Here is a 24,033-nt window from a genome sequence, read left to right on the forward strand (position 1 = left end):
TGTAATATGTATCTAATTTGACCACGTAAGCATCCAAGAACATTCAGCTGCTTTCCTCATGGGGTTATCAAAATATTTTACATTTTTGTTGCACAATAATATTGACATGATATTGTTATCGGCAGATATTTGGTTAAAAATTCAAATATCACTATCAGCAGATGTGAAAATTTCTTGCGATATTTACAGCTGATATATTGGCCATCTACATTGGTAGTATAAATCATGTAACAGCCTTTGATATCAGCAAATGTACCACCAGGTATCAGTGGCGGCCTAAGGCATCCTAAGGATCCACTGTGAGCCCTGAACATTATGAATTAACCCAACAGTCGACTCCCCCACTCTTCCATCAGCTTGACTCAGCCTCTCTTTGCAGTGGAGACACTTTGTGTTTTTTCACAATAAATATCAGCATATCAGATATTGGCAAAAATCCAATATTGTGCATCCTTACTCATAAGTAATTTCTATGAATTGATTGAGATCTTGAAATTATGAATGTAGTTGTCTCATGATAAGGACACTGGTTTTTACAGTGATAAACTGTTTATTTCTCAAGATCTTGAAAAAGGCTGAAATAAACTAGCTATCACCAGAAAAAAATCTTATCTTATGCTGAGATAACAAGATTAAAAGTCAAGATCTTGAGAAAACAACCAAAATGCCCTCACGATCATGGAAGCAGGGAGTAAAATGAATAGTATGAATGCATGTTCGCTAAGGGCCTTTCATATGAAAAAGGTGAGAAATTAAGTTTTTTAGCTTAACTGACAAAATGTTAAACAATGCTGTTTTGGCAGTGTGCTGTGTCTCACCTTGCCTGAGACCTACCCTCCAAACAGGAGTGGAAAGTAACTTTTTACATTTACTACACAGTAGCACATAGAGAGAGAAGATCCTGTACCACATCTCTAAACAGCTGTTGTACACACCAAAACTAGAGTGTTGATATCTCATGGTATAATTTGTGTAATTTTAATTAATTCTGAGTGAAATAGTCTTCAGTGTTAGAGTTATTTGATAGTGTTGATCCACCACTGTTAGATCAGTTCTGTAAAGAGTCAATAGATCTAACCCCTGCCACAACGATTTTACATCTGGGGGTATGTATGAGTGTAGTTCCCAATCATGCTCTTCGGCAGAGTGTTTAGTTGTGTTTTAGATGTGTTTTGTTGTGTCTGGATGTTGCCTGCTGTATAGTGACCCTGATGTGGTTCTTTTTGTCATGTTTCTGGTTGGATTGTTGTTGTTTTTCATGTGAGTCACATATGTGAAGTTATCCACTGAGTTAGAGTCTCGCCTGTGACTTAAAGGGATACTTCAACATTTTGGCAAATTCGTCCATTGCCATGATTCCTATAGTCTTAGTAATAGGTTTGATTCTTTTAGTTGTCTGTTTCTAGATCTGGGGGGACTGATATACCAGCTGCGCAGCTAACGCTATGGAGACAGACAATATTTTTGGCTTTCCCTCACCAAACTCATCAAATACATAATCCAACAAAATGCTCTGTGACCTGCACATTCACCACGCAATGAAATAATCATGGAACATTATGAGATGGAGGTGTTTTAAAGCTAAATGCAAAGCCGGAACTACCGAGTAACAACAGCACTGCCACGGGCGCGCACTGTGTCACACTGCAAAGTGGTTTACTTGGGAAGTAGTTCTGAGTATTTGCTTCATGCGTCGTAATGTTACATAATTATACGTCATTATTTCATAGCGTGGTGAATGTGCAGGTCACAATTTGTCCATGAGAGCGTTTTGGAGTTGTTGGATTGTGTATTTGATGAGTTTGATGAGGAAAAGCCAGAATACCATACGACTCCACTGAGTTGGCACAGCAGCTCCGAACTCTACAACTAAAGGTAACAGACCTATTACTAAGACTATAGGGATTATGGCAATGGGCAAATTTGCCAAAATGTTGAAGTATCCCTTTAAGGTGTTCCTAAAGGGTGCATAGTGCACTGCACTGATTTGCACTGCTATGAGGTTGACTCTCCATTTTGTTCTTATCAGAGGAGACCCTCCTTGCCACATAGTTTTAGGAGTTACTGCAGATCTTTCATATTGTGAAATATCTAACACTTTAAAACTAGAGTGTTGAATTTACCTCTTTATGAGTTCAATTTCCACAGTCAGTTTTGCTTTATTATAGAGGTGTGACTTTACCTGAACAACATGGTTGGAGATCTATTCTCTTGTTGTACTTGCTGATGAGGAAAGATCATAGTTTACAGTAAAACTCCTCAGTAGCTTCTCAGTACTTAAAGTAAACTGTAAATTACTTACTTTTTTACTTAATTAGATTTATAGACCAGTACTTTTACTGAATGCTTAAGTAAATTTCAATCAGAGTAACTGTAGTTGTACTTGTAATAATAATAATAGTTGTTCCAAGCAGTGCTTTTAGGCTAAAACAGTAAAAATAGAGAAATAGACATTACTGTCATTGAATGTTTTCTCTGCTTTTTTAGGTAATTCAAAAACGGCATTGTTCACTTCTGACCCTTTGATTCCCCAATGAAAACTTAACCCAATAGCTTTAACCTGTATAATAATGACAAAAAGGTTAATAGTCAGGGGGTCACCAGGACTTTTCAGTTTGAATTCACCTGAGACTGTAAATGTGCCTCTACTATATTAGGTTGTTGCATTTAACCATGGCATAACCTTAAATAAAACTTAAATTGTCACTTTATATCTTCCCCCATCTTGGACAATCTCGCGGCTTTTTGGCGTCTACGCGGCGTAACTCTGCTGAGCTCACTCCGGATAAACAGCGCCTCCTGGCTTTGAGCGCACTGACTCCACTGAAATAACACGGCATTCACTGCCGCAGCAGTACTGCACACAGACAGCAGCAGGCCAGCGAGGAGCCAGGGGGGAAGCTGGTCAGCTCCACACCAATCACTCCTCATTTTCTCCACAGCTGCTGATGCGAGACGTCCGGACCTCAAACTGCGGCCAATTAGCCGAGAAGGACGGCTGTACGGAGCAATATGTTGCGTTTAAAGAGAAGGGACTGATCAAGACTGAGCCACTCATCAGTTGTAGTTAGAGTGTTGTGTGCTCTTTACGTAACCTTTTTTTGCGTAATTTTCACACTCGAAGTCGCGTGGTGCGGGATTATTTTGGCAAGGATTGCTCCGGTACTCTCCCTCACCCCTGCTTCCCTTGGCAGCAGCAGGCTCACAGACTCATTGAGACGGTGGACCTGAATGCAGCAGCATTGTAAACAGACGGGGAGCTGTCTTAATGAAAGCCAGCATCGCTGCATCCCGCTCAGAGGTAAGACTCCGGTTCTCCCTCCATCTCTTCGCTCACGTTTCCATGATGTGCGCGTTTGTTTTCAGGCAGAGTGGTGCAATGCATCGCTAGCACAGCCCTGTTGCAAACAGTCAGGGACATTGCACGGTATGACATAATTGAACATTTGCACGATTTCACAATGTCATATGTTTTCTTTAGTCGCCATTCTTTGACTTATTGCATGGCATAATATTTTTTACCATACCTTTTAACGGGTAAAGGAAGAGAGAATGGAGAAGAGGAAAGAGGGAGAGGAAATAAAATCGATGCATGTTTTTCCCGGAGTGTGAATGCACATGGGCTAGCGTGTGTACAGAGGGAGAGAGTGTTTGTTTTAAAGGAGGATGAGCATTGAGCAGAGCAGCCGGGAGAGATTGTACTGAATACAACATTTGCACAAGGAAGCTCTAAAAAAAAGCAGAGTTTTAGTGTCTATTGGGTATTTACTTTATGCTATACTGTAAGACTTAAAGACTTAGATGTTTTTATTTTGGGTGATATGGCGCATGGAGCAAAAGAGATGATGCAGACAGACATACTGTATTTACACGTGAGGCTTTGCTTGCTGCATGCTTCTTTATTTGCATAAAGCTTTTACTTGCAAAACTGATACGCTCATGAAATCTGATTCATTTCTATAAACATAAAACTACAGGATTAAGATACTGATTCAGGCTTGCTTCTTTAAAATAAAACATAATAGCCCTCCTCTGTTCATAAAAAAGAGAAAAAAAAACTAATTGAAAAATAAGAATTCATTCATGTCTAATATATAATGCTTCATCCCAGCATCTGCACACATCCGTGATGTAGACCCAAAATAAACAAGATTTTAAATAGCACTAACAGTTATGTAGTGCTTGTATCTGTGTAAGATGCTCTGATCAATGTGGGAGGGACAGCAAATTCACGTGTTTTGAAATGTGGTGGTGGTACATCGGCACTTTCATTCACATTGTTGTCTTGTTAGAATTGAATGCTTCCTTGATAAGGCATGAATGTGCATTTACGTCCATGTGATATCTTTCAAATAGAGAGTATACATTTCTGTCTATCTATTTGAAAGATCTATCGATCTATCAATCTATCTTTAGAAAACACATATCAGCCTTCTCATCCTTTTTTATCATCTTTGTTTCTTTTGCCGCCTCTCCTCAGGGATGCCTGGGAATCCTCCAGCTGCTCTTCCATGCTGCTCTCTGAGAACAGCATCGTAGTGAACCTCCCTGGGATCTAGATCAGTTACTAGCATGTTGCAGCCCTCCACCGGAGCAGGTGACGGCCTGTCGGAAACATTACCTCACTGGAGAAAGCGTCAGACATGGGCCTTATGCCTCATCATCTGCGCAGCTCTCCTCTGGCCTACAGCGGTAGCCGGATCGACCCTGAACTGCCACAAGACATGTATCTGCGCCTCCAACATAGTGAGCTGCTCCAAGATGAATCTGAGCACCGTCCCGACGGGGCTGCCACTCTACACAGCTGTGCTGGATCTCAGCTACAATGAAATACAGCTTTTAAGATCTGAGTGGACCCCCGTCAGACTCCCAAAGCTTCATAACCTTCTGCTCAGCCATAATCGTCTTGGTTTTTTGTCTTCAGAGGCGTTTGTTTATGTGAAATATCTGCGCTACTTGGATCTGTCCTCAAACAACCTGCGGCAGCTCGATGAGTTCATCTTTGAGCCGTTGGTCAACCTGGAGGTCCTCTTGCTCTACAATAACCATATTTCCCAGATTGATCGCTCTGCTTTTGTAACCATGATCAACCTCCAGAAGCTCTACCTGAGTCAGAACCAAATCTCTCGTTTTCCCCTGGAGCTTGTCAAAGAGAGATCTCGCCTAGAGAAACTTAGCCTCCTGGACGTATCCTCCAACAAGATCAAGGTTTTACCTGTCGATGAGCTCCAGGTGCTGCCCGCCTGGATTAAAAACGGTCTCTACTTTCACAACAACCCCCTGATATGTCGCTGTGATCTCTACACTCTCTTAGCCCACTGGTACATCCGAAAGCTCAACTCAGCTGTGGATTTCAAAGATGACTACACATGCACTCTGCCCGGCCCACAGAAAACCCAAGAGCGTGTTTTCGATCTCAGTGGCGACAGCATGAACTGCAGCACATTCAAAGAGAAAGATGAGGAAGCTTATCTGGAGCAAAAGCTGACTCTAGAGTGTGACACCAAACACAGGAAAATGTCAAAGACCTGGCTGATGCCTGGAAATGTGGTGGTGACGCATGGCATCAACCAGACTGCGTCAGTGCTGGATGATGGGAGTCTGCAGATCAATCCAGTGAGGATTGAAGACTCTGGGACCTACACTTGCCTTGCGATGAGTGAGACGTTTAATGAGACTATCTACATTGTTCTGAAGGTTCATAACTTCACCATGCACGGGGGCGGGGAGACCCTGAATACAGCGTACACCACCTTAGTGGGCTGCCTGGCTAGTGTGGTGCTGGTTCTCATGTACCTTTACATGACACCGTGCCGCTGCTTCTGCTGTCCCAAGGGTAAAAGAGGGGAGGACAGCATTCACTCGTCCATGCTTAGTGTGACACCTACCCACGAGGACCCGGCGCTCAAGGCAGAGCTGAACCGACATGTGGCATTCATAGACTCTAAAGAGTTGCAGGGCCAAAATGGAAAGCTAAACCCAAATGGAGATGAGGATGACGATGACATGGATGCAGAGGCTGGTTCTCTTATGAAGGGGAAGAGGAAGAAGTCAGTAGCAGAGTCCATCAGCTCAGTCTTCTCTGACACTCCCATGGTGGTGTGAGAAGAAATCGGCAAAGAAGAGGAATTTGATTGGCTGGCAAAAAGTTAGGCACGTTGAAGACCATGTAATCTGTGACTAATCTTGTTGAAGGAAAATAAGAAAGGATTTTCATCTCTCATTGCTGAGTAATGGAAATAAGGATCTCAAAGGGAATAAATTAACAAACTATCTTGTTGTCTGCAATGACAATGAGAAAGACTTTTCCAGCATATTCATGTGTAGCACTTATTATTCATACTGTGAAGGAAGGCAGTGGACAGGGGAAGTAGAAACTAACAAAGTGTTATTAGAGGAAAAATAGATATGTTGTTAATATCAGCACTCAGGAAGTGATAGAATAAACTTTCAGTTTGGGGAAAAAACATGATTCACATAATGTATAGATCAAGAAAAAGAGGTTAGAAAACCATTGACCATATATAAAGATGCACAACACATCCTCACCCCCTCTGATTGCATATAAGTGAGGCCAAACTATCTCTTAGGACAGATACTGACATATTATACATATCAGCTTGAAGAGCCATGATACTTGTCCGTTTCAGGTCACCAGAACACTCATTTACTTACACATAAAACAGCAGAATTCCCTCAGGTTACTGCAGTCCAAAGACGAATATATTCTCATATTGGTTTTAAACAGATACTCAGAGTTATGAAAAGTTGAATGACTCTTGTGTCAGAGTTTTTTTTCAATGTTTTTTTCTCACCATTTTTCCTCTGCTCTGTTAGTCCATTGCACAAAGAGCCATAGGAACCGCTTTAGTCAACAGAGGTGTAAATCATGGCATTAGATAAGAAATTAGAGAGAAAATTTCCAGGTGAAGAGCTCTTGGCACATATCAGTGTAATAACAAGTTAAGAAAAGTCAATTTGCTAAGTATTTTCTTGCAACATTTTACCCATGTCCCATCTGATAACATGTAGCTAAATGGACCTACACGATATCCAGTCATCAAGAGGAGCTCCCAATGTTTTATCTTTCCTGGAGGGTGGTGTTGTGTTTATCTTTTTATACAGTCTATGGTTTAAACCATGGCTGGCTCATTATTAGCTTTATCAGAACATTAGAGTAGAATGCATCTACTTAAGAAAAATACTGACCTGTCGTGTGTTAGGGACACAGACTGACATAAACAGACCACTATCAGCATGCTGTTAATATATCCATACTTGCTAGTTGACAGTCATCGATAGACAGACAGCATATCATAAACACACATTATACAAGGTCCCTTAAGTATATCTGCAGATCAGCTCCATCCTACATCACAGCTGAAACTTACATGCACTCAAATTCATCAAACCCAGTGTTATACTGATTCATAGAGATATGTATAGCCATATAGGAGCAAGATGTATTCCCATACAGCTAAAAAATGCCATAGATAAGTTATTTTGTCTCTCAGCTATTACACAAGTACAGTAAAATCCAAAAGAAACTCCTAGAGCCTTGCGAAATCAGAAAATCATAGATTGCCTCTCCAAACTGCGTTTTTTTTTTGTTTTGTTTTGTTTTATTTATAACCCATATCTAACACATCATTTAAGCTCCGCTTACAATTTACTCGCCCCTTTTCCAAAGTTTTAATCCCTAAAAGTATTGCTCAAATTTTAGGATAAGGATGAGGTGAAACACCAAGCTAACACCCAGGGAGCTAGCTTTGCCTTACAGTATTCTTTAAAGTAGATATCTGCTCACTACCAATGTGTGTGACACATGACTAAAACACCAAGTACCACTTATTGGAGGTTGAACAGCAGGCTAATGCTTATAGCTGCTAGCTTGAGCTCATGATATTTTTTGCTAAATTTAAAAACATGCATCCCCAACTCTTCACCAGAGTTTAGTCCCAGCAGGGGGTTAAACATCAAGCTAACACCCAGGGAGCTAATTTTGGCTTAAAGTATTCTTCCATGAATTTAAAATAAATATCTGCTTGCTACCAATGTGTGTTCCACCTATTACCCTAAATCACTCATAGAGGTTGAACATCAAGCCAATGCTTATAGCTGCTAGCTTTTGCTCATGCCATTCTTCCATACGCTTAAAAACGAGCACCTGTAAAAACAATTTACATGTTTCCCATTGCAGGTTTAAGCCCCAAACTGTTGGTCAGATTTTTGCAGGGGTTTAAACACCAAGCTAACACCCAGAATGCTAGCTTAATCTACAGTATTCTTTCATAAATTATAAATAAATATCTGCCTGCTACCAATGTGTGTGCTACCTGTTACTAAAACACTGATATGCTAAAGCCGTGTTTCCATCAGGGGGTCTGGTTTGATACAGTTCGGTTTGGTTTGGTTTGGTACACTAAACCCCAAAATAATTTAGCTTGCGTTTCCACAGACACCTGTGCTCTCACTTGGTGGTGGGGTGGGGGGTGGGTGGGGGCTGTAAAGGTGATGGATGTAAAGTCACATGCAGTGCGAGTCAGCTGTTCCAGCAGCAGAGTTATAGAAAGGATGAGTGACAGAAATCAGTAGGGAATAAGCAGTAAACAGCTTTATTTCAGCTGAAAGTGCTATTTTAAAAAATAACTACATTTTAATGGTGTTAACCGCTGTCAGTACAGATCCTCAGCTGATGGAATACGTGTACAGAGCCAGTTTGACTCGTAATGCTACGTTAATATGTGAACATATTTAGTCTAGAACAGTTTATACAAAAAAATATGAAAGTTTAGAGCTGTACTGTGAGATTTTGCCACATTAAAAATAAAGGAAAAGTTTGGCTGGTGTTAAAATCAAGCTAGATCAAGTCAGAAATCTGGGCTCATCTCATTGTAAAATAGTCTGCAGCCTGAAGTTCTACAAACACGTTCAACAACCACAGAGCGATGTTTTCACAGGTTACCTAATGTAAGAAATAGATTAATAACTAGTTACAGATGAGAATGAACTGTTCAAAGGCTTCGTATTCACAAAACTCATGCATTAATTTAGTCTCTCATCCATCACGGATGGATCAGGCTGATGTGAGCCTTCAGGCTCTGTTTTGTGTACTTAAAATCAGGTCCAGATAAACTTCAGGGAACTTGATTTGTGGCCAGATATCAATATCCATAGACTAGGAAACAATTGGACCTCCATCGAGTCCAAATATTTCCCATTTAGGCAGATATTAGTCAGTTTTCTCCTGTTTTCTCCGGCTCCTCATAGCACAGACTTCCATGTTTTGCAGCTGGGTGCAGCTGAGTGCCATGCGGACGTGACGTCAGTGCAGCCCCTATTGTTGTTGTGTGTAGCTCCACCTTTTTGGTACGGATAGGTAAGATTGGCTTTCCCTACGGAAGGGTGCCGAAAAGTGGGACGGGTCGGTTTTTGTGGGACCCTTTCCAACTTTTGCTCTATGGAAACGCCAAAAAATGCGTTCTGTTATGCACCGAACTGAGCCGGACCGCTTGGTGAAAACAACCTATAAAGGACTATTGATAAGAGGTTGAACAGCAAGCTAATGCTTATAGCTGCTTGCTTTAACTCATTTTATTATTTCCTAAATTTACATAAGCACTTGTCTACTTAAAATTTACCCATCCCTTTCTGCAGTTTTAAGCCCTAAAAGTCTCAAATTTTAGCTTAGGCATGAGGCTGAACACCCAGCAAACACCTGAAGATGCTAGCTTTAAATAAGTGTTGGCAAACAGATCCTTAAAATAAGTATCTGTTTGCCTGGCCCTTTCTGCAGTTTTAAAGTCTTGCTCAAATCATATCTATACTAGCTTTAGCTGGCTTTATTCTTAAAAATATGGATCTGTTTACTAACACTGTATGTGACCATCATGTCTAAGCTCACAGATGTTTATCCTTTAGGTCAAATTTTGGGCAAACAACACTAGCACTGGACGTTAAGCTAACTCTAATAGATGCTATCTATGCTTTTGTTTTTCACTCCAGATTTTAAAATAAGAACCTTTCATAAAAGCCTGAACTATTTGAGAGTGCATGGACTCAAAAACATAAACCTCAAGGAAGTCATAGGTCATAAATAATAGAATGAAGCACTTTGTTTTGCGTTATGCTCAAATGGACCATTACCAGGGTCACACTAAATTGAAATGTAGCTGTTTTGCACTTTGGTAGGTCGCTGGAGTGAGCTGATGTTAGTGAGCCCTGACAGGAAACCTCTTGTCTTTGATAGGCATAATTGAATAATCGCAAATTGAATTACCAATGCAAGATGCCTCATATATGGCTCACTTTCATTAACAAGAACAGGAGCAGTGTATTTGAATTAACAAGAAAAACAGACTTAAGTGCAGAGCTTGTTTCACAGTACAAGAAAGCTAGCAGTATAAATGCTTATTAGATCTTCTGATAGATTCGAGCTTCTTTCTGTTTTATCAAAGCTACACAAAGCCATTCACTTTGGCTCTCTGTGAACAAACAGGCTAGGTTCAGCCCAGATGTGTTTGCTTTGTTTGTGTTCCCTTGTCATTATGTGCCTGCTCTTACAAAGTTCAAAAGCAATCATTCAGCTAGGAGATGAATGTGATGCCCTGTAAGTCGTCTGTCATTTGTTTGTAAGGGAAACACCCGCAGCTTTCATTAAACATTAGCTCTGCTACTCATACATAATGGCTGGTAAGAAGAATGGATGAATCTGGAAACATAAAACTGAATCCTGCTTAGTTTTCCATTTGATATCTAGTTGTATTTAAATAATTTGTTTTACGCTCAGATGATAAAGGATGCACACATTTTGCAGTGCTGTGGGATTTTACGCAAAAATTGATGTTATATTCACAGTTGCAGTGTGCACCGCAGCATCCCTTGTGTGGGTGAGAAGAGGAAGTCACACTTATAAGAGAGGTTGGTGTGTGAATCATCCCGTTCCTCACACATAGGAATACCAGGTGGAGAGAGTGAAAGGGAGAGCAGCAAAAAATACCACATTAAATGAAGCTACATTTAGCACAACCCCAGACAGACCGCTTTTATTGATCCAGGCCCTAGGTTTCACCCCCATGGAATAAAAATGTACGAGCTGTTTCTTGCTTTTTCATTCTGAAATCAATCTGAAACCACTCCTATTTTATCACCTGGCAACTCCAGGCCTCTTGAGAATTTACCAAATACAGCTCTAAGAAAATGAAACAGCTAAAAACTCTAATTATGTGCAGGTATTATGGGTGTAAAATAGCACACATTAGACTGCTAGACCATGCAGAAATAATAAGTTTACCCTTTAGAGAGCCAGTGTCAATCCATTGAAGCCTAAAGTGATGTAAAGGTGGTGAAGTCTTAAATACAAGTTTCAGTTTTGTACAGAAAAAAATGTAAGTGCTATCCATCCTGATGAAGAGAAGCAAGGCTTTGTTCTGTCCAAAGCAAATCTGCCTTCCTATATATCTCTCTATATATTTAGAACAGTATATATATATGTATTAAGAATCACTTTTATGTGTGTTCAGTATTGATTAGTTGTGTACTACTATGTTCTACCAGTGTACTGACTGTATTCTTGTATAATCTATAATGTTGTTGATCATTTTGCATTTTGTCTGCTGCTGTGCTATTTTTTAGCTGTTTCAACATTCGAGTCTTGACATAAATGTTTATTTTTTAAGCGGGGTGGGGGTTTAGTTTTTTTTATTGAAATAGGATGTATTTTACACTTGATTCTGCTGAAGAATGAGATATTTAAAAAAAAAACAGAAAATGTTTGCATAGGAAAATTGCCAGTTTTGATATCATTGAAGCTCCTGTGAGGAATTCTAGGGCCTGTTGATTTTCGTGCCCCGCGTGGACTAAACAGGAAGATTTGTCCCTGATTATCTTGTCCTGTAGAAATACGGGCACACTTTTAGGATAAATTATTCATTTAGACAATGAATCTTTAGCATGAAAACTATTCTTCGTCTGGCTTGACAGAATTTGTAGGCAATAAGAATAACCATATAGAAATAATCAATGTTGTTGCTTATAGTCTTGTTTGCATTTTAGGTAATTTATAAGTATCAACATTGTTTAAAGCCAATTTCATTACCTCCTAAAACTTCCTCACAGGAGCTTTAAGTGTGTTAAGTCCTAATGGGCAGTAGTGAGTATGTAGCCGGCAGTTCTTTACAGTCTATTTGACTTTGTTTAAGCCATAAATAAGTCAGGAGAAAAGACAATTATCTATCTGACTGATTGCTATGTCAGGGGATATAGGTGAGTCTTTAAATACATAATTTACAACAGTTTAAGCAACAATTTTCTGTCTATTAAAAGACTAGAAATATTTTTATAATAGCCAGAGAGAGAAAATCAGGAGATCTCAACAGCCATGAATGAAATCCTGGAACACAGCAGGCGTTTATAGGATCTAAAGACGGAAATCATCTCAGGAGTAACATCAGTTATAAAGTGATGTTAAATGATAATAACTGCATTTAAAAACAGCATCAGTAAGACACGTATTTACTTTGAGATTCGTGCTTCTGGTTCACTGGCCATTGGCTTTGTTCAGTAATGGATCATTAGCTCTTAATGATCAGTTCTGGGAAGGGGAAGGGGGTGGTCCCTCGCTGCCCGGCAAACATCTTACTCCATTTATCTCACTATGAAATAGCAAATTACAGGAAAGCATCCTTGAGGTGGTGGGGCTAAAAGCTCTCCACACATGAGAGCTTTTTATCTGCATTAACAGCTCTCAGTTTATTGACCACAGTTACAAGGATGAGCTGGATGGTCTCCGCCATAAAATCTGATCGGTCTCACGGCTAAAGTGGAATGGCTTTGCATGGTTTGCTTAAGAGCTTCTTGGACTGCAGGATAGGTGAAACCTAGTAGGCATTAAAGATTAGAACACCAGTTTATCATTTAACCTAATAAAGAAGAAGACTTAAACTTTGTGGTGTCTCATTTATTAATATCCACTGTCAACCACTTTATCATTTTACTATTTGTTTGACAACCTTCACAAAAGGCATTTTTCTAAGATTACCAAGACTATTACTAATATGCAGCAGTGATTAAAGAGTAAATATAGGTCTGTTTGGGAATACTTAAAACACAACACCTTGTCTGAGTTTACCTTGGTGAGCTGCAAAGTCTGATCTGATTTTTTTTTTTATTCACTCAGACCTTAACTGGAATTTTCCCTGACCAGCAAACTGCAGGAAAACATCTAGCTGTAAGAGACAAGTGTGAACAAGTAAGCCAGGAAACGGATAACATCTAAGCTCACTGCAACTAATATTGTAATGATCATCAGATCAGCCCTTTCAATGTTCAATAACTGTTACATATAAAAATATATAATAATGATTTTTATACAGTCTGTGCTTACATAACATGATAGAAGCAGCTGAAAGTTGAACATGCTGCTTTTAATGAAGTGCAACATTTATAGGTTAGCACCATCTAGTGGCGATTTCAAGTAGTGCGCTACTACATGTAAATATTGACATTTACTCAACTCTTTTGATAACCATTCCTTATCCACCATCATCTACTGTTTGTCCTATGAGAAAGAATATATGCTGAAAGTTAACTGCTGTTGGTCTTAGATGATCTAAGAATGAAATTAGTGAAACAGTGCCTCCTCCCTATTTTACTTCCATTGTGTCATATCTTCAATGATTCTCTTCAAACACGTACCAGATCAACTGAGATGGGCCAGTCATCCCAATATTCAAAACCAATGATCCATAAATATTTTCAAATCATAGACCATTTTCGATAGGATTTTTCCCATAATACTTTAAAAAAATATTGATTAGTAAAATATTCTGAAGGACAATAACCTGATAAACAATTGTCAGTATGAATTCTGTGAAAATCATCTACCTCAATGACTGACTGATTTTACAGTTTGAGTTTTTATTGATATGTCTAAAGTCTTTGACAGTGTAGCTCATGGCTTGTTATTGATTAAATTTAGGGCTCATGCGGTGTCTGGGTTAGATCTTGATTGGTTTAGAAGCTACCTGCTTAACAGGAAACAATATGTTGTTTGGGCTGGAGTTTAATTTTCCTTCATTTACCCACAGACTCCGTACACGTTCCTTATGTACAGTGCCCATAAAAAGTATTCCCCCTCTTGGATGTTTGACCCTTTTATTAATTTTATAAATCAATCACGGTCAATATCATTTGGCTTTTTGACAAAAAAACTCTTTAATGTCCAAGTGAAAAAAAGATTTCTACAAAGTAATGTCAATTTAATAAAAAATAAGTGATTGTAAAACAGTCATCTCCTTCAAGTTAATATTTAGTAGATGCACCTTTGGCTGCAGTCACAGAACTGAGTCTGTGTGGACATGTCTCAGTCAGGCTTGCACATCGGAGCACTCCATTCTTCTTTGCAAAACTGCTCAAGATGTGTCAGGTTGAATGGGGATTAAGCATTAACAGCCCTTTTCAAGTCCAGCCACAAATTCTGTGAAGCTTTCGCTGTATGCTTCAGCTCATTGTATTGCTGGAAAATAAATCTTTTCCCAAGCCATAGTTCTCTTGCAGACTGAATAAGATTGTCCCTGCAGGATTTCCTTTATTTTGCCTTATTGATTTTACCCTCTATGTTTACAAGCCTCCCAGTGGCAATGCTGAGAAGCATTCCCACAGCATGATGCTGCCACCACTGGGCTTCACAGTGGGGGTGGTGTGTTTGTGGTGATGTGCAGCGTTTGGAGTGTCTTGTCTGATGGCCAAAAAGCACCATTTTGGTCACATTAGACCAAAGAACTTTCTTCCACTTGACCACAGAGTCTCCTACATGCCTTTTGGTGAGTTAAGATTTAATCTGAGTTTTCTTCAACAGTAGCTTTCTCTTTGCCACTCTCTCATAAAGCTTTGACTGGAGAAGAACCCAGGCAGGGGTTGTATTCAGAGTCACTCCCATCTCAGCTGCTGAAGCTTGTAACTCCTTCAGAGTAATCATAGGTGTCTTTAGTGGCCTCTCTCACTAGTCTCCTCCTTACATGGTCACTCAGTTTGTGAGGACAGCCTGATCTAAGCAGATTTACACATGCGCCATATTCCTTCCATTTCTTGATGATGGATTTACCTGAAAGCTAATGCAGATTAATATAGTAGTCATCTCTATAATAAATCTAAATGCTTTATTAGTCTTTATGCTGTCTTTACGCCCCACTCCCACAGAACCACAGTAGAAAAAAAAACTGTTTGAGAGGGCTTCAATGTTTTTTTTATTATTTCTTCAAAAAATTACTTCCATTTTAGCAGCACAAAAGAATATTGAGGTATTTTTTCTTTCTTTACACAGGCTGTATATTAACTGAGACATTTTGTCAAGTAGAAAAATAAGCCATTTAAAAACAATACAGTAACAGAGAAATACTTCTTCCTTATGTCTGTGCATGACATCATGAAAACATGATTGAATGTGAACCCAAACATACAACGCACACACACACGGAACAGCTGCATGATGCAGATGGCCTCTTCTCTATGATGTCTTTTTAAGGCTGGCCTTTTAATAAACTGTGAAGATGAGGGGCCAACAACAACTCTCATTCATTTACTGCTGTTACAAAACAAAAACAAAGAAACAAGTGAAGGTTAAGAACCATTATCTCATGATGGGGTGGAATAGCAGAATCAGTAAAATCATTGATAGTACGCTCTATATTTTGCTGTTGTCTGCTGGTCTTTGTACTGTTTGGGTGTTGGATATTTCCCTTTGGCTCTGTGTGAGCATCGCCGTTAATCTCTCACTTCCAGGCCAGGAGTTTGGAACAGGACGGGGGGGACAAGCGTTTATATTTAGAGGTTGTTGTTGCTGATGAACTGAGTGGCATCGACTCATTTCTGCTTTTTCTCTTTTGGGCGTGACCAGTGCGGCCACTTTCCATTACTGTCTGCTGAGGAGGACACAAGTTCTGTCTGAAGGGGAAGGACCTGTTTAATGGTCCATCAGAGGAAGGGGCATGTGGCTGACCCTTCTCATGAAAGAGGGGATCTCTGATGTGTATGAAGGATTTGTCCTCGCTGTTTGCATCATGCAGAAGCTCCGCCTCCTTCAGCTGAGACCTGTTGGGTCGCCTCACAGCATTGCTGCAGGGTCGTCCAGGACTGAGGCTTGCGGGGGAATTGGAGGAAGGTTGTTTCTTACTGTGAGCATAGCTCTGACTGAGTTTTGCTTCCTGTTGTCCAAATGAGGTAGAATCAAGGTTGAGGGTATGGAAAGATTTGGGAAGTCTGGCTCCTGTCCTGATGGGTGATCCAGAGATTTGAGGGGTATTATGATGTGACCTGAGACCTTTTGGTACTTGTGCCATTTTCCTGTAGGATTGTGTGAAAACATAAAGCTGTTCATTTTGTGCATTTTAAACATTGTCACATTTCTGTGGTGGATCACCTGCAGCCTAATTTTTAATGAGACAGTTTAATCTGTAGCTGATCCATGCAAACACAGGTTGGCATCCCTGTGACCAAGACTGGCATCATTATACACTTCAAAGAGGATAACACATTCAACTTTTCTAATGTGCTGATGTGAAAGTCAGTAAACCTTGGCAATCCATCTAATCCTACCATTCTTTGAAGATACTGCATTTATGCTATGGCTTATTTTATAAGTCAAATCCACATCCTACCCTCTTTTTTCAGCTTTTAACAACAATTTAACTGTAAATACACTAGACTTAGGTGAAATCTTTGGTATGTGATAAACAGTATCTATAAGAATAAAACCAGCTATACCTTGCAGTGGATACTGTGTCTAAAATTCAAGAATACTTACTTCCACAAGTGTGTGCCGACATGGTGCTCAAACATGGCACTGAGGGCAAACCGCAGGTGGTGCCACCGCCGGTCGAAGGTGAAGATGCTGCAGCCGAACGTGCGGCATCCAAAAGTACAAAGCTGCAGAAGAGAAACAGTTTCAGAAATACAAAGTCATGTGTCCGTCAAAAAGGTGCAGCTTTCTATATCTGAAGACTTTCAAAAGAACAGAATCAAACAAAAATGTCATCTTTTCTTATCTGAATTGCAAAAAAGAGAGGAAATAACCTCTTTTTCATTTAACATCACACTGCGCAAAACTTTTTTCTTAAAAAACACAAACATGAAAAACATTCCAACATTCTTTAAAACTGGACTTAACTGTTTAACTGCTGTCTTTTTTTCTGTTTGTTTCTACACTCACCCCTAGAGGTTTGGGGTGCAGGGGTGTGGCTGGCAGGTCTTCAGCCTCCTCCTGTTCATCTTCATCTTCATCTTCATCGCTTGAGAGCAGAGTCTGGTTGAAAGGATATGGAGGCTGCACTTCCACCTCCACCGTGCTGTCACCATCTTCCTCTGCAAAGCTTACCGATGTATCCCTGGACCTGCAAAACAAAAGTTTGAAAGAATACAACACATGAGAAAAATAAATCACTGTATGCCATAGAAAAGTGTCATCAGTATATACACTGCATTCAGAAAGTATTCAGACTCCCTTCACTTTTCTTGATTTTATGTAGCAGCCTGATGCTCAGCCTGATAGTCTAAAAAAGTCTTTTTTCCCTTATTATTCTACATTCAGTACCCTATCATGACAAAGTGACAACAGAATTTTAGACATTTTTGTAAATTTGTTGAAAATGAAAAACTGAAATATCACAATGACATAAGTATTCAGATCCTTTGCAAAAACTCTTGAAATTAAGCTCAGGTTTGTCCCATTTGTCTGAATTGTTGCTGAGATGTCTCTATACCTTGATTGGAATCTACCTGTGGTAAATTAAACTGATTGGGCATGAAGCCTCACAGCTGACAGTGCACTTTAGAGCTACGGATATCCAAGCGGGCTTTCATATATGTTCTGCAATTAGGAGAGGCTTCTGCTAAGATCAATGCAGGGCTGCAGTGATGGTTGCCCTTCTGGAACTCCACACAGGATCTCTGGAGCTCAGTCAGATTGACCATTAGGATCTTGGTCACCTCTCTTACTAAGGTCCTTCTCCCGGATTGCTCAGTTGAGCTGAACAACCAGTTCTTGGAAGAGTCCTGGTTGTGCCAAACTTCTTCCACTTAAGAATTAAAGATGCCACTGTGCTTTTGGGAACATTCAGTGCAACAAAAAAATACTGTAGCCTTCCCCAGGTCTGTGCCTGTCAACAATGCTGTTTCTGAGCTCTGCAGGCAGGTCCTTTGACTTCATGGCTTGGTTTTTGCTTTGATGTACATTGTCATCTGTGAGGCCTTCTACAGAGAGGTGTGTGCCTTTCCAAATCATGTCTGATCAATTTAATTTACCGCAGGTGTACTCCAATCAAGGTGTGGAAATATCTTAAAACATCAAGGGAAATTGGAGGAACCTGTGCTAAATTTTAAGTGTTTTTGCAAAGAGTCTGAGGACTTACAGTTAGCAAATGTGATATTTTGTTTTTTATTTTTTAATACAGTTGCAAAAAAAAATTTAATTCTGTTTTTACTTTTTCATAATGGTGTACTGAGTGTAGATTAATGAGAAAAAAAGATTTTTTAAGGTAGTATCAGGCTGTAACATAACAAAATCGAAAGTGAAGGGGGTCTGAATACTTTTTGATAAAAAACACAACAGCTACAGAGTCGTACTATCTTTTTCTTTTTTTTAGATCTTTATAGATAGTGGAGGACAGTGGATAGAATAGAAAACAGGGATGAGAGAGCAGGGGAGAGACACGCAGGAAAGGGGCACAGGCCCACCCAGGCTGACCGGGTACGCAAGGCACACCTTAAACCACGGGGCCACCTGCCCCCTCAGAGTTGTACTATCTTGATGATAATCTCTGACACGAGCTTCAAGAACATAATTTTTACAAACTGTTGTGTCTCATGGAAAAATATTTTTTTTATTTTATTTGGTTGTCCTGTTTGCCTCTCTTCTATCTTTAGTGTGTAGGTAAAGACAGGTTAGACTACAAGTGAGTTATTTGCACCCTTCCAGATGCAGATAAACACAGAGATTACAAAATCGCAGCATCTATCGCAATTAGTCCTCATTTTCACTCAAGTAGCTCTAGTTCAAACAAGATATATTTAGATGATTTATAAGAACATAAAAACAAATGCCATACCTGAGAATATGACAGCTGCTCTTCAGGTTGCATTTATTGCTCTGAGTTTTTATGTTGTCTTCAAAAGCCTCTGAATGCTGTGTTTTTTCTTTTGTTTTTACAGGAAGTTGCTCAATATTTCGCCCTGCTGAGCCTGTTTTAGGCTCTGCTTCCAGCTGATCAAAGGTCTTAGTCTTTCCTAATGCCTTCTGCTGCTGTTGGATGGAATCAGTCTGTGCAGAAAGAAAACAGAGGGGAGGAGAACAGAGGCATTAAACACAAAATGTAATAAACTCTTTTAAAGCTTTTAACTCTGGTAATAGTGTATTAATAATACGTTTTATATCATTAGGTTAAATGTCCCAGAAAGGCAGTAAGAGTTTACATTGCATATAAGCTCCCGGCTGCACAGCTTCTTCCTCTTTGGATCCAGAGCTCTGCTGTGTTTGTTCAGGTCACATTCTTTCTCTATGGGAAAGAAAGCAAACACAGAAGTCAAAGCGCAAAAGCATGACACAGAGAGTCAACACCATCTGTGCTGATGGAGACATAACAGACTATCATAAGGACATTTCTGCAAAAAAAAAAAACAAAAAAAAAAACAACATCCAAAATACAATCATCACCAACTACAGTTGTATACAAGATGCCATACCCAAGCTAAATGTTTCAGGGTTCTTGTCAGAGAAGCAGCAGGAGAACAAAAGGCATCAGCTCACCATCAATATTTTTGTTAATCCGACTGTAGGTTCTTGTTCCCCGCAGAGGACTCTGACACTGACTGGACTCACCAGCTGTGGGCTTCTGTGCAATGGGTCTCTCAGGCACAGATGTGGAGGAGGAACAGTGGCCATGAGGCAGGGGTCCTGAGTGCCAGGGGGGAACCCTGGGGTGAGGCAGCGTGGAGGAGGACTTAAGTGAGTGAGGAGGAGGGGTCTCTTGAGGTAACTTCTCCATGGAAGAAAAACTGCAGGGGTGGGAAGAGAAGTGAACTTTAAAGGGATACTTCAACATTTTGGCAAATTCGTCCATTGCTATAGTTCCTATAGTCTTAGTAATAGGTTCGTTACCTTCAGTTGTCGGTGCAAGCTGTTTTTAGATCGCCGCTGCCGAGTTTGGACCTGCTGTGCCAACTCAATGTAAGCAAACGGTATTCCGGCTTTCCCTCATCAAACTCATCAAATACACAATCCAACAACTCCAAAACGCTCTCGTGGACAAGTTGTGACCTGCACATTCACCACGTTATGAAATAATAACATATAATTATGTAACATTACGATGCATGAAGCAAATACTCAGAACTATTTCTTGAGTAAACCACTGGGCGGAGTGACACAGTGCAGCAGCCATGTCTGGAGTGTAGTTGTGGCTTTGCATTTAACTTTAAAACATCTCCGTCTCGTAATGTTTCATGATTATTTCATAGCGTGGTGAATGTACATGTCACAACTTGTCCACGAGAGCGTTTTGGAGTTGGTGGATTGTGTATTTGATGAGTTTGATGAGGGAAAGCTGGAATACCGTCTGCTTACATTGAGTTGGCACAGCAGGTCCGAACTCTGCAGCGGCAACCTAAAAACAGCTTGCACCAACAACTAAAGGTAATGAACCTATTACTAAGACTATAGAAATTATGGCAATGGACGAATTTGCCAAAATGTTGAAGTATTGCTTTAAGATAACTTACTCAATGCACATGACAGTAGAATCTGTGAGAAAAGAAACAGTCTGGAAATCAAATAAAATCAAACCCATTTTTCAAATTGGGATTATTTACTTTTCATCCACGTATAATAAAAAATCTTCCACAGTACCTCACTGTGTCCTTTGTAAGCCTGTGCTTGTGAGCAGGTAAACCTGCTGAGGAGGTGGTACTGTCGCCCTGAATTCTGCCATCTTTCTGCTTTTCTCTAGAAATGTGGAGATTCGAGGAAGGGCAAGGCTGCCACTGAGAGGCAACAGCAGGTGAAGGGCTGCAGATCTTAGGAAGAGGACCATGTCGCCTCTCGCAGTGCTTCTCAAAAGCCTGAGGCTTCACCACCTGCCCACAGTAACTGCACACTACTAGGTATACCTCATCATGAGCAGGGCAATGGCCATATATGTGCATATCTGTAGAAAAAAAAAACGAGAAACAGAGTTATGAAAAATGCCTTTTTGATGGATCAACCTCATGATCCATTCAGATTTTTATTTTTTTGATCTTCACCTTCTTTCATGAGGGTCATTGATTCACAGCGAGTCGACCAATATTTGCTGCTGCCTTCAGCATTGGAGTCAGCTGCATTCAAGGAAAAAACATAAAAGATCATATTAATGGGGCTGTTCTGTAGGCTATAATGCGAAGCAGGTGTGGTGGGACATCTGGGTAGCTGTGCTGATTAAAACCCGGAACAACATGTTAAAAACAGCACGTGTTCTGTGGTTAACGCTGACTTTTAGTAATGTAAATGGTTTCCAGTACAGACGTGCCTCATAGTCGTTCTCCTGCCATGTATCCACAGACTTTACCCTGTGAAGTGGTGCAGTCGCAGCTGTTGGCTGCTTAATTCTGCTGTTAGCAAACTGGACAAATCCTTCTTAAGTAGTGCTGTTATGTTTGGTGTGACAAGATGTTGCTAAAGGTCCTTGTACCTGTCCACGGGCACGTTGCTCCAACTGGTCCGTGCTTTATTACTATATTATTAAATACATACGAAACAGTCACATTAAATTTGTTTTATTTGTTTGTTATCGGTTAACATCCTTAGCGAACTCACCCTGCACTAGGACCCAGTGGGTCTTTTGTTTGGGTCGCGCTTTATTCCGCCGTGTGTGTATCGTTAACAAAAAATAAATCACAGAATAGAAAAACTGGGATTTAATTACACCAGGTGTGGGGCAGGGAGTGTGACTCACCGTCAGATGGTAAAATATTTACTCCATCTACCCAACAACTCCAGTTTAATCCGACAAAGTCGTCGAGATTAGGATTCCGCCGATCCACAGCGGCCATTGCTGCTCTTGCGCGTTCACGAGATGACACTGTCAGGTCACGCGCAGCACTTCCGCGTCACCGAAATCGCAGCCGTCTTACTGTGAAGCCGCGTGCACATATCAAACTACGGTACGAATATAAAAACTTTGACAGTAATGCTGCATATAATGCTTTTTAAATTTGCATTGGCCCCTGACAAAAGCATAGTGTCCCTGAAATCATTTATGTAACGGTGTGCAAAATTTAGATAATAATCTGGCAGTGTCAGACTGGCACATAAATCAACATGAATGTTCCAACTAATATATTTTAAAAACGTTAACATTGTAATAGATTTTGTGAAAAACGAATGTAAACGATAAGTTAGAGATGTCAAATTTTCAATTTAACTCCAAAGAAATAAAAATATATTTAAGATATATTTTAGTAAAGATTCTGCTTTATTATTTTTTTTTTTACCAGAATATCTGATGAACTTTCAGTATTTTATACTACAAAACAAAACTATAACACAAAACAACTACACTATAACTATAAACAACTATACTATAACTTTAAAACAAAAATTAAAATCCTTACAGCTCCATTGTGTCCAGTATGTTCTCTCACATATCAATCATACCAATGTCAGTGATGTATGTATATCTCATTGATTGTGTCTTTAGTAATTAAATCATACAGCTGTTTGTATTGTGTTTTTCTGGCCTGTAACATAGCAGCACAATTAAGTCTTATATTTACAGTATTATCTTGTTAGTAAGTTTTAGTTTACATAGTGCCAATTCATATCCAAAAATATCTCAAGACACTTTACAACAAAGACCGGTCTAGACTTTATGTAATAGCTACAGGTAATAATAATAAGTGAGTGAGGTTTGCCAACAGGTATAGTGGGAATAATTGGATCAGTGTATTTTCTAGCAGATCCATTTCCTGTTTGAAAACCAAAAAAAGGTCAGCTTTCTCATTTTCATTTTGGTCACAAAAAAAAAAAGTGTATTCGTCCTCTGCTAGCCTCGGATGAATGTTAGCTTGTGAGAGACATCAGTTTGTGTTCTTGCTTTTACAGTAAACTATTTTTAAAAACACTCAATATGTGTTTTACTTATTAACATAAAGATGATTTTTATTTTCCTTGTTATTTTGCTTGAGTGGCTCAACTTAAGATGTTTCATTTTAATAGGAGAGGTTATCATGCATATCATGCATGCATGCATCATTAGCATGTTCGTGGACCATCTACTGGATTAAGAACCTCTCCATCGTAGTTTGGCAAACTAGGGGCCCCCAGACAGCATTTTGCAGAGGGCCCCTACAAACCTAGAAACGGCCCTGACCAGACTTACAGAACTACCACACAGATGTACAATGGATATATGTACAGTTGCAAGAAAAGGTATGTGAACCCCTTGGGATTTCTTGGATTTCTGCATAAATTGGTCATAAAATATGTTCTGATCTTCATCGAAGTCACAACAATAGACAAACACAGTCTGCTTAAACTAATACCGCACAAAAAATGATATGTTTTCATGTTTTTATTGAACAAAACATGTCAACATTCACAGAGCAGGGTGGAAAAAGTATGTGAGCCCCTAGGCTAATGACTGGTTGACCCTCCTTTGGCAGCAATAACCTCAAGCAAATGTTTCCTGTAGTTGCATATCAGACCTGCACAACAGTCAGGAGGGATTTTGGACCATTCCTCTTTACAAAACTGTTTCAGTTCAGCAATATTCTTGGGATGTCTGGTGTGAATCGCTCTCTTGAGGTCATGCCACAGCATCTCAATCAGGTTGAGGTCAGGACTGACTGGGCCACTCCAGAAGGCAAATTTTCTTCTGTTGAAGCCATTATGTTGTTGTTTTACTTCAATGCTTTGGGTCGTTGTCCTGTTGCATCACCCATCCTCTGTTGAGCTTCAGTTGGCGGACAGATGGTCTTAAGTTTTCCTGAAAAATGTCTTGATAAACT

General features: G+C 39.8%; 2 protein-coding genes across 3 annotated transcripts; one reads left to right on the forward strand and one right to left on the reverse strand.

The window, feature by feature from the left end:
- The first annotated feature begins 2,956 nt into the window (after positions 1-2,956).
- On the forward strand, positions 2,957-8,433 carry amigo1 (adhesion molecule with Ig-like domain 1). The gene is made up of 2 exons (XM_041798557.1): positions 2,957-3,301; positions 4,481-8,433. The coding sequence occupies exon 2, from the start codon at positions 4,573-4,575 to the stop codon at positions 6,103-6,105; it is 1,533 nt and encodes a 510-aa protein (XP_041654491.1). The 5' UTR covers positions 2,957-3,301; positions 4,481-4,572; the 3' UTR covers positions 6,106-8,433.
- A 6,801-nt stretch (positions 8,434-15,234) lies between these two features.
- atxn7l2b (ataxin 7-like 2b) lies at positions 15,235-22,099 on the reverse strand. Of its 2 annotated transcripts, none has more exons than XM_041798647.1 (9): positions 21,981-22,099; positions 21,292-21,363; positions 20,897-21,194; positions 19,871-20,046; positions 19,465-19,547; positions 19,101-19,312; positions 17,207-17,387; positions 16,802-16,923; positions 15,235-16,341 (listed from the first exon to the last, which is right to left on the reverse strand). In XM_041798647.1, exons 1-9 carry the CDS (start codon positions 22,075-22,077, stop codon positions 15,771-15,773), a joined length of 1,812 nt encoding a protein of 603 aa, XP_041654581.1. In that variant the 5' UTR covers positions 22,078-22,099; the 3' UTR covers positions 15,235-15,770. The 2 variants fall into 2 exon arrangements, with proteins under 2 accessions (XP_041654581.1, XP_041654580.1); XM_041798646.1 differs by having other exon boundaries at positions 19,799-20,046.
- Positions 22,100-24,033: the final 1,934 nt, after the last annotated feature.

The sequence above is a fragment of the Cheilinus undulatus genome, linkage group 11 (genome assembly GCF_018320785.1).
Source record: "Cheilinus undulatus linkage group 11, ASM1832078v1, whole genome shotgun sequence".
NCBI lineage: Eukaryota > Metazoa > Chordata > Actinopteri > Labriformes > Labridae > Cheilinus > Cheilinus undulatus.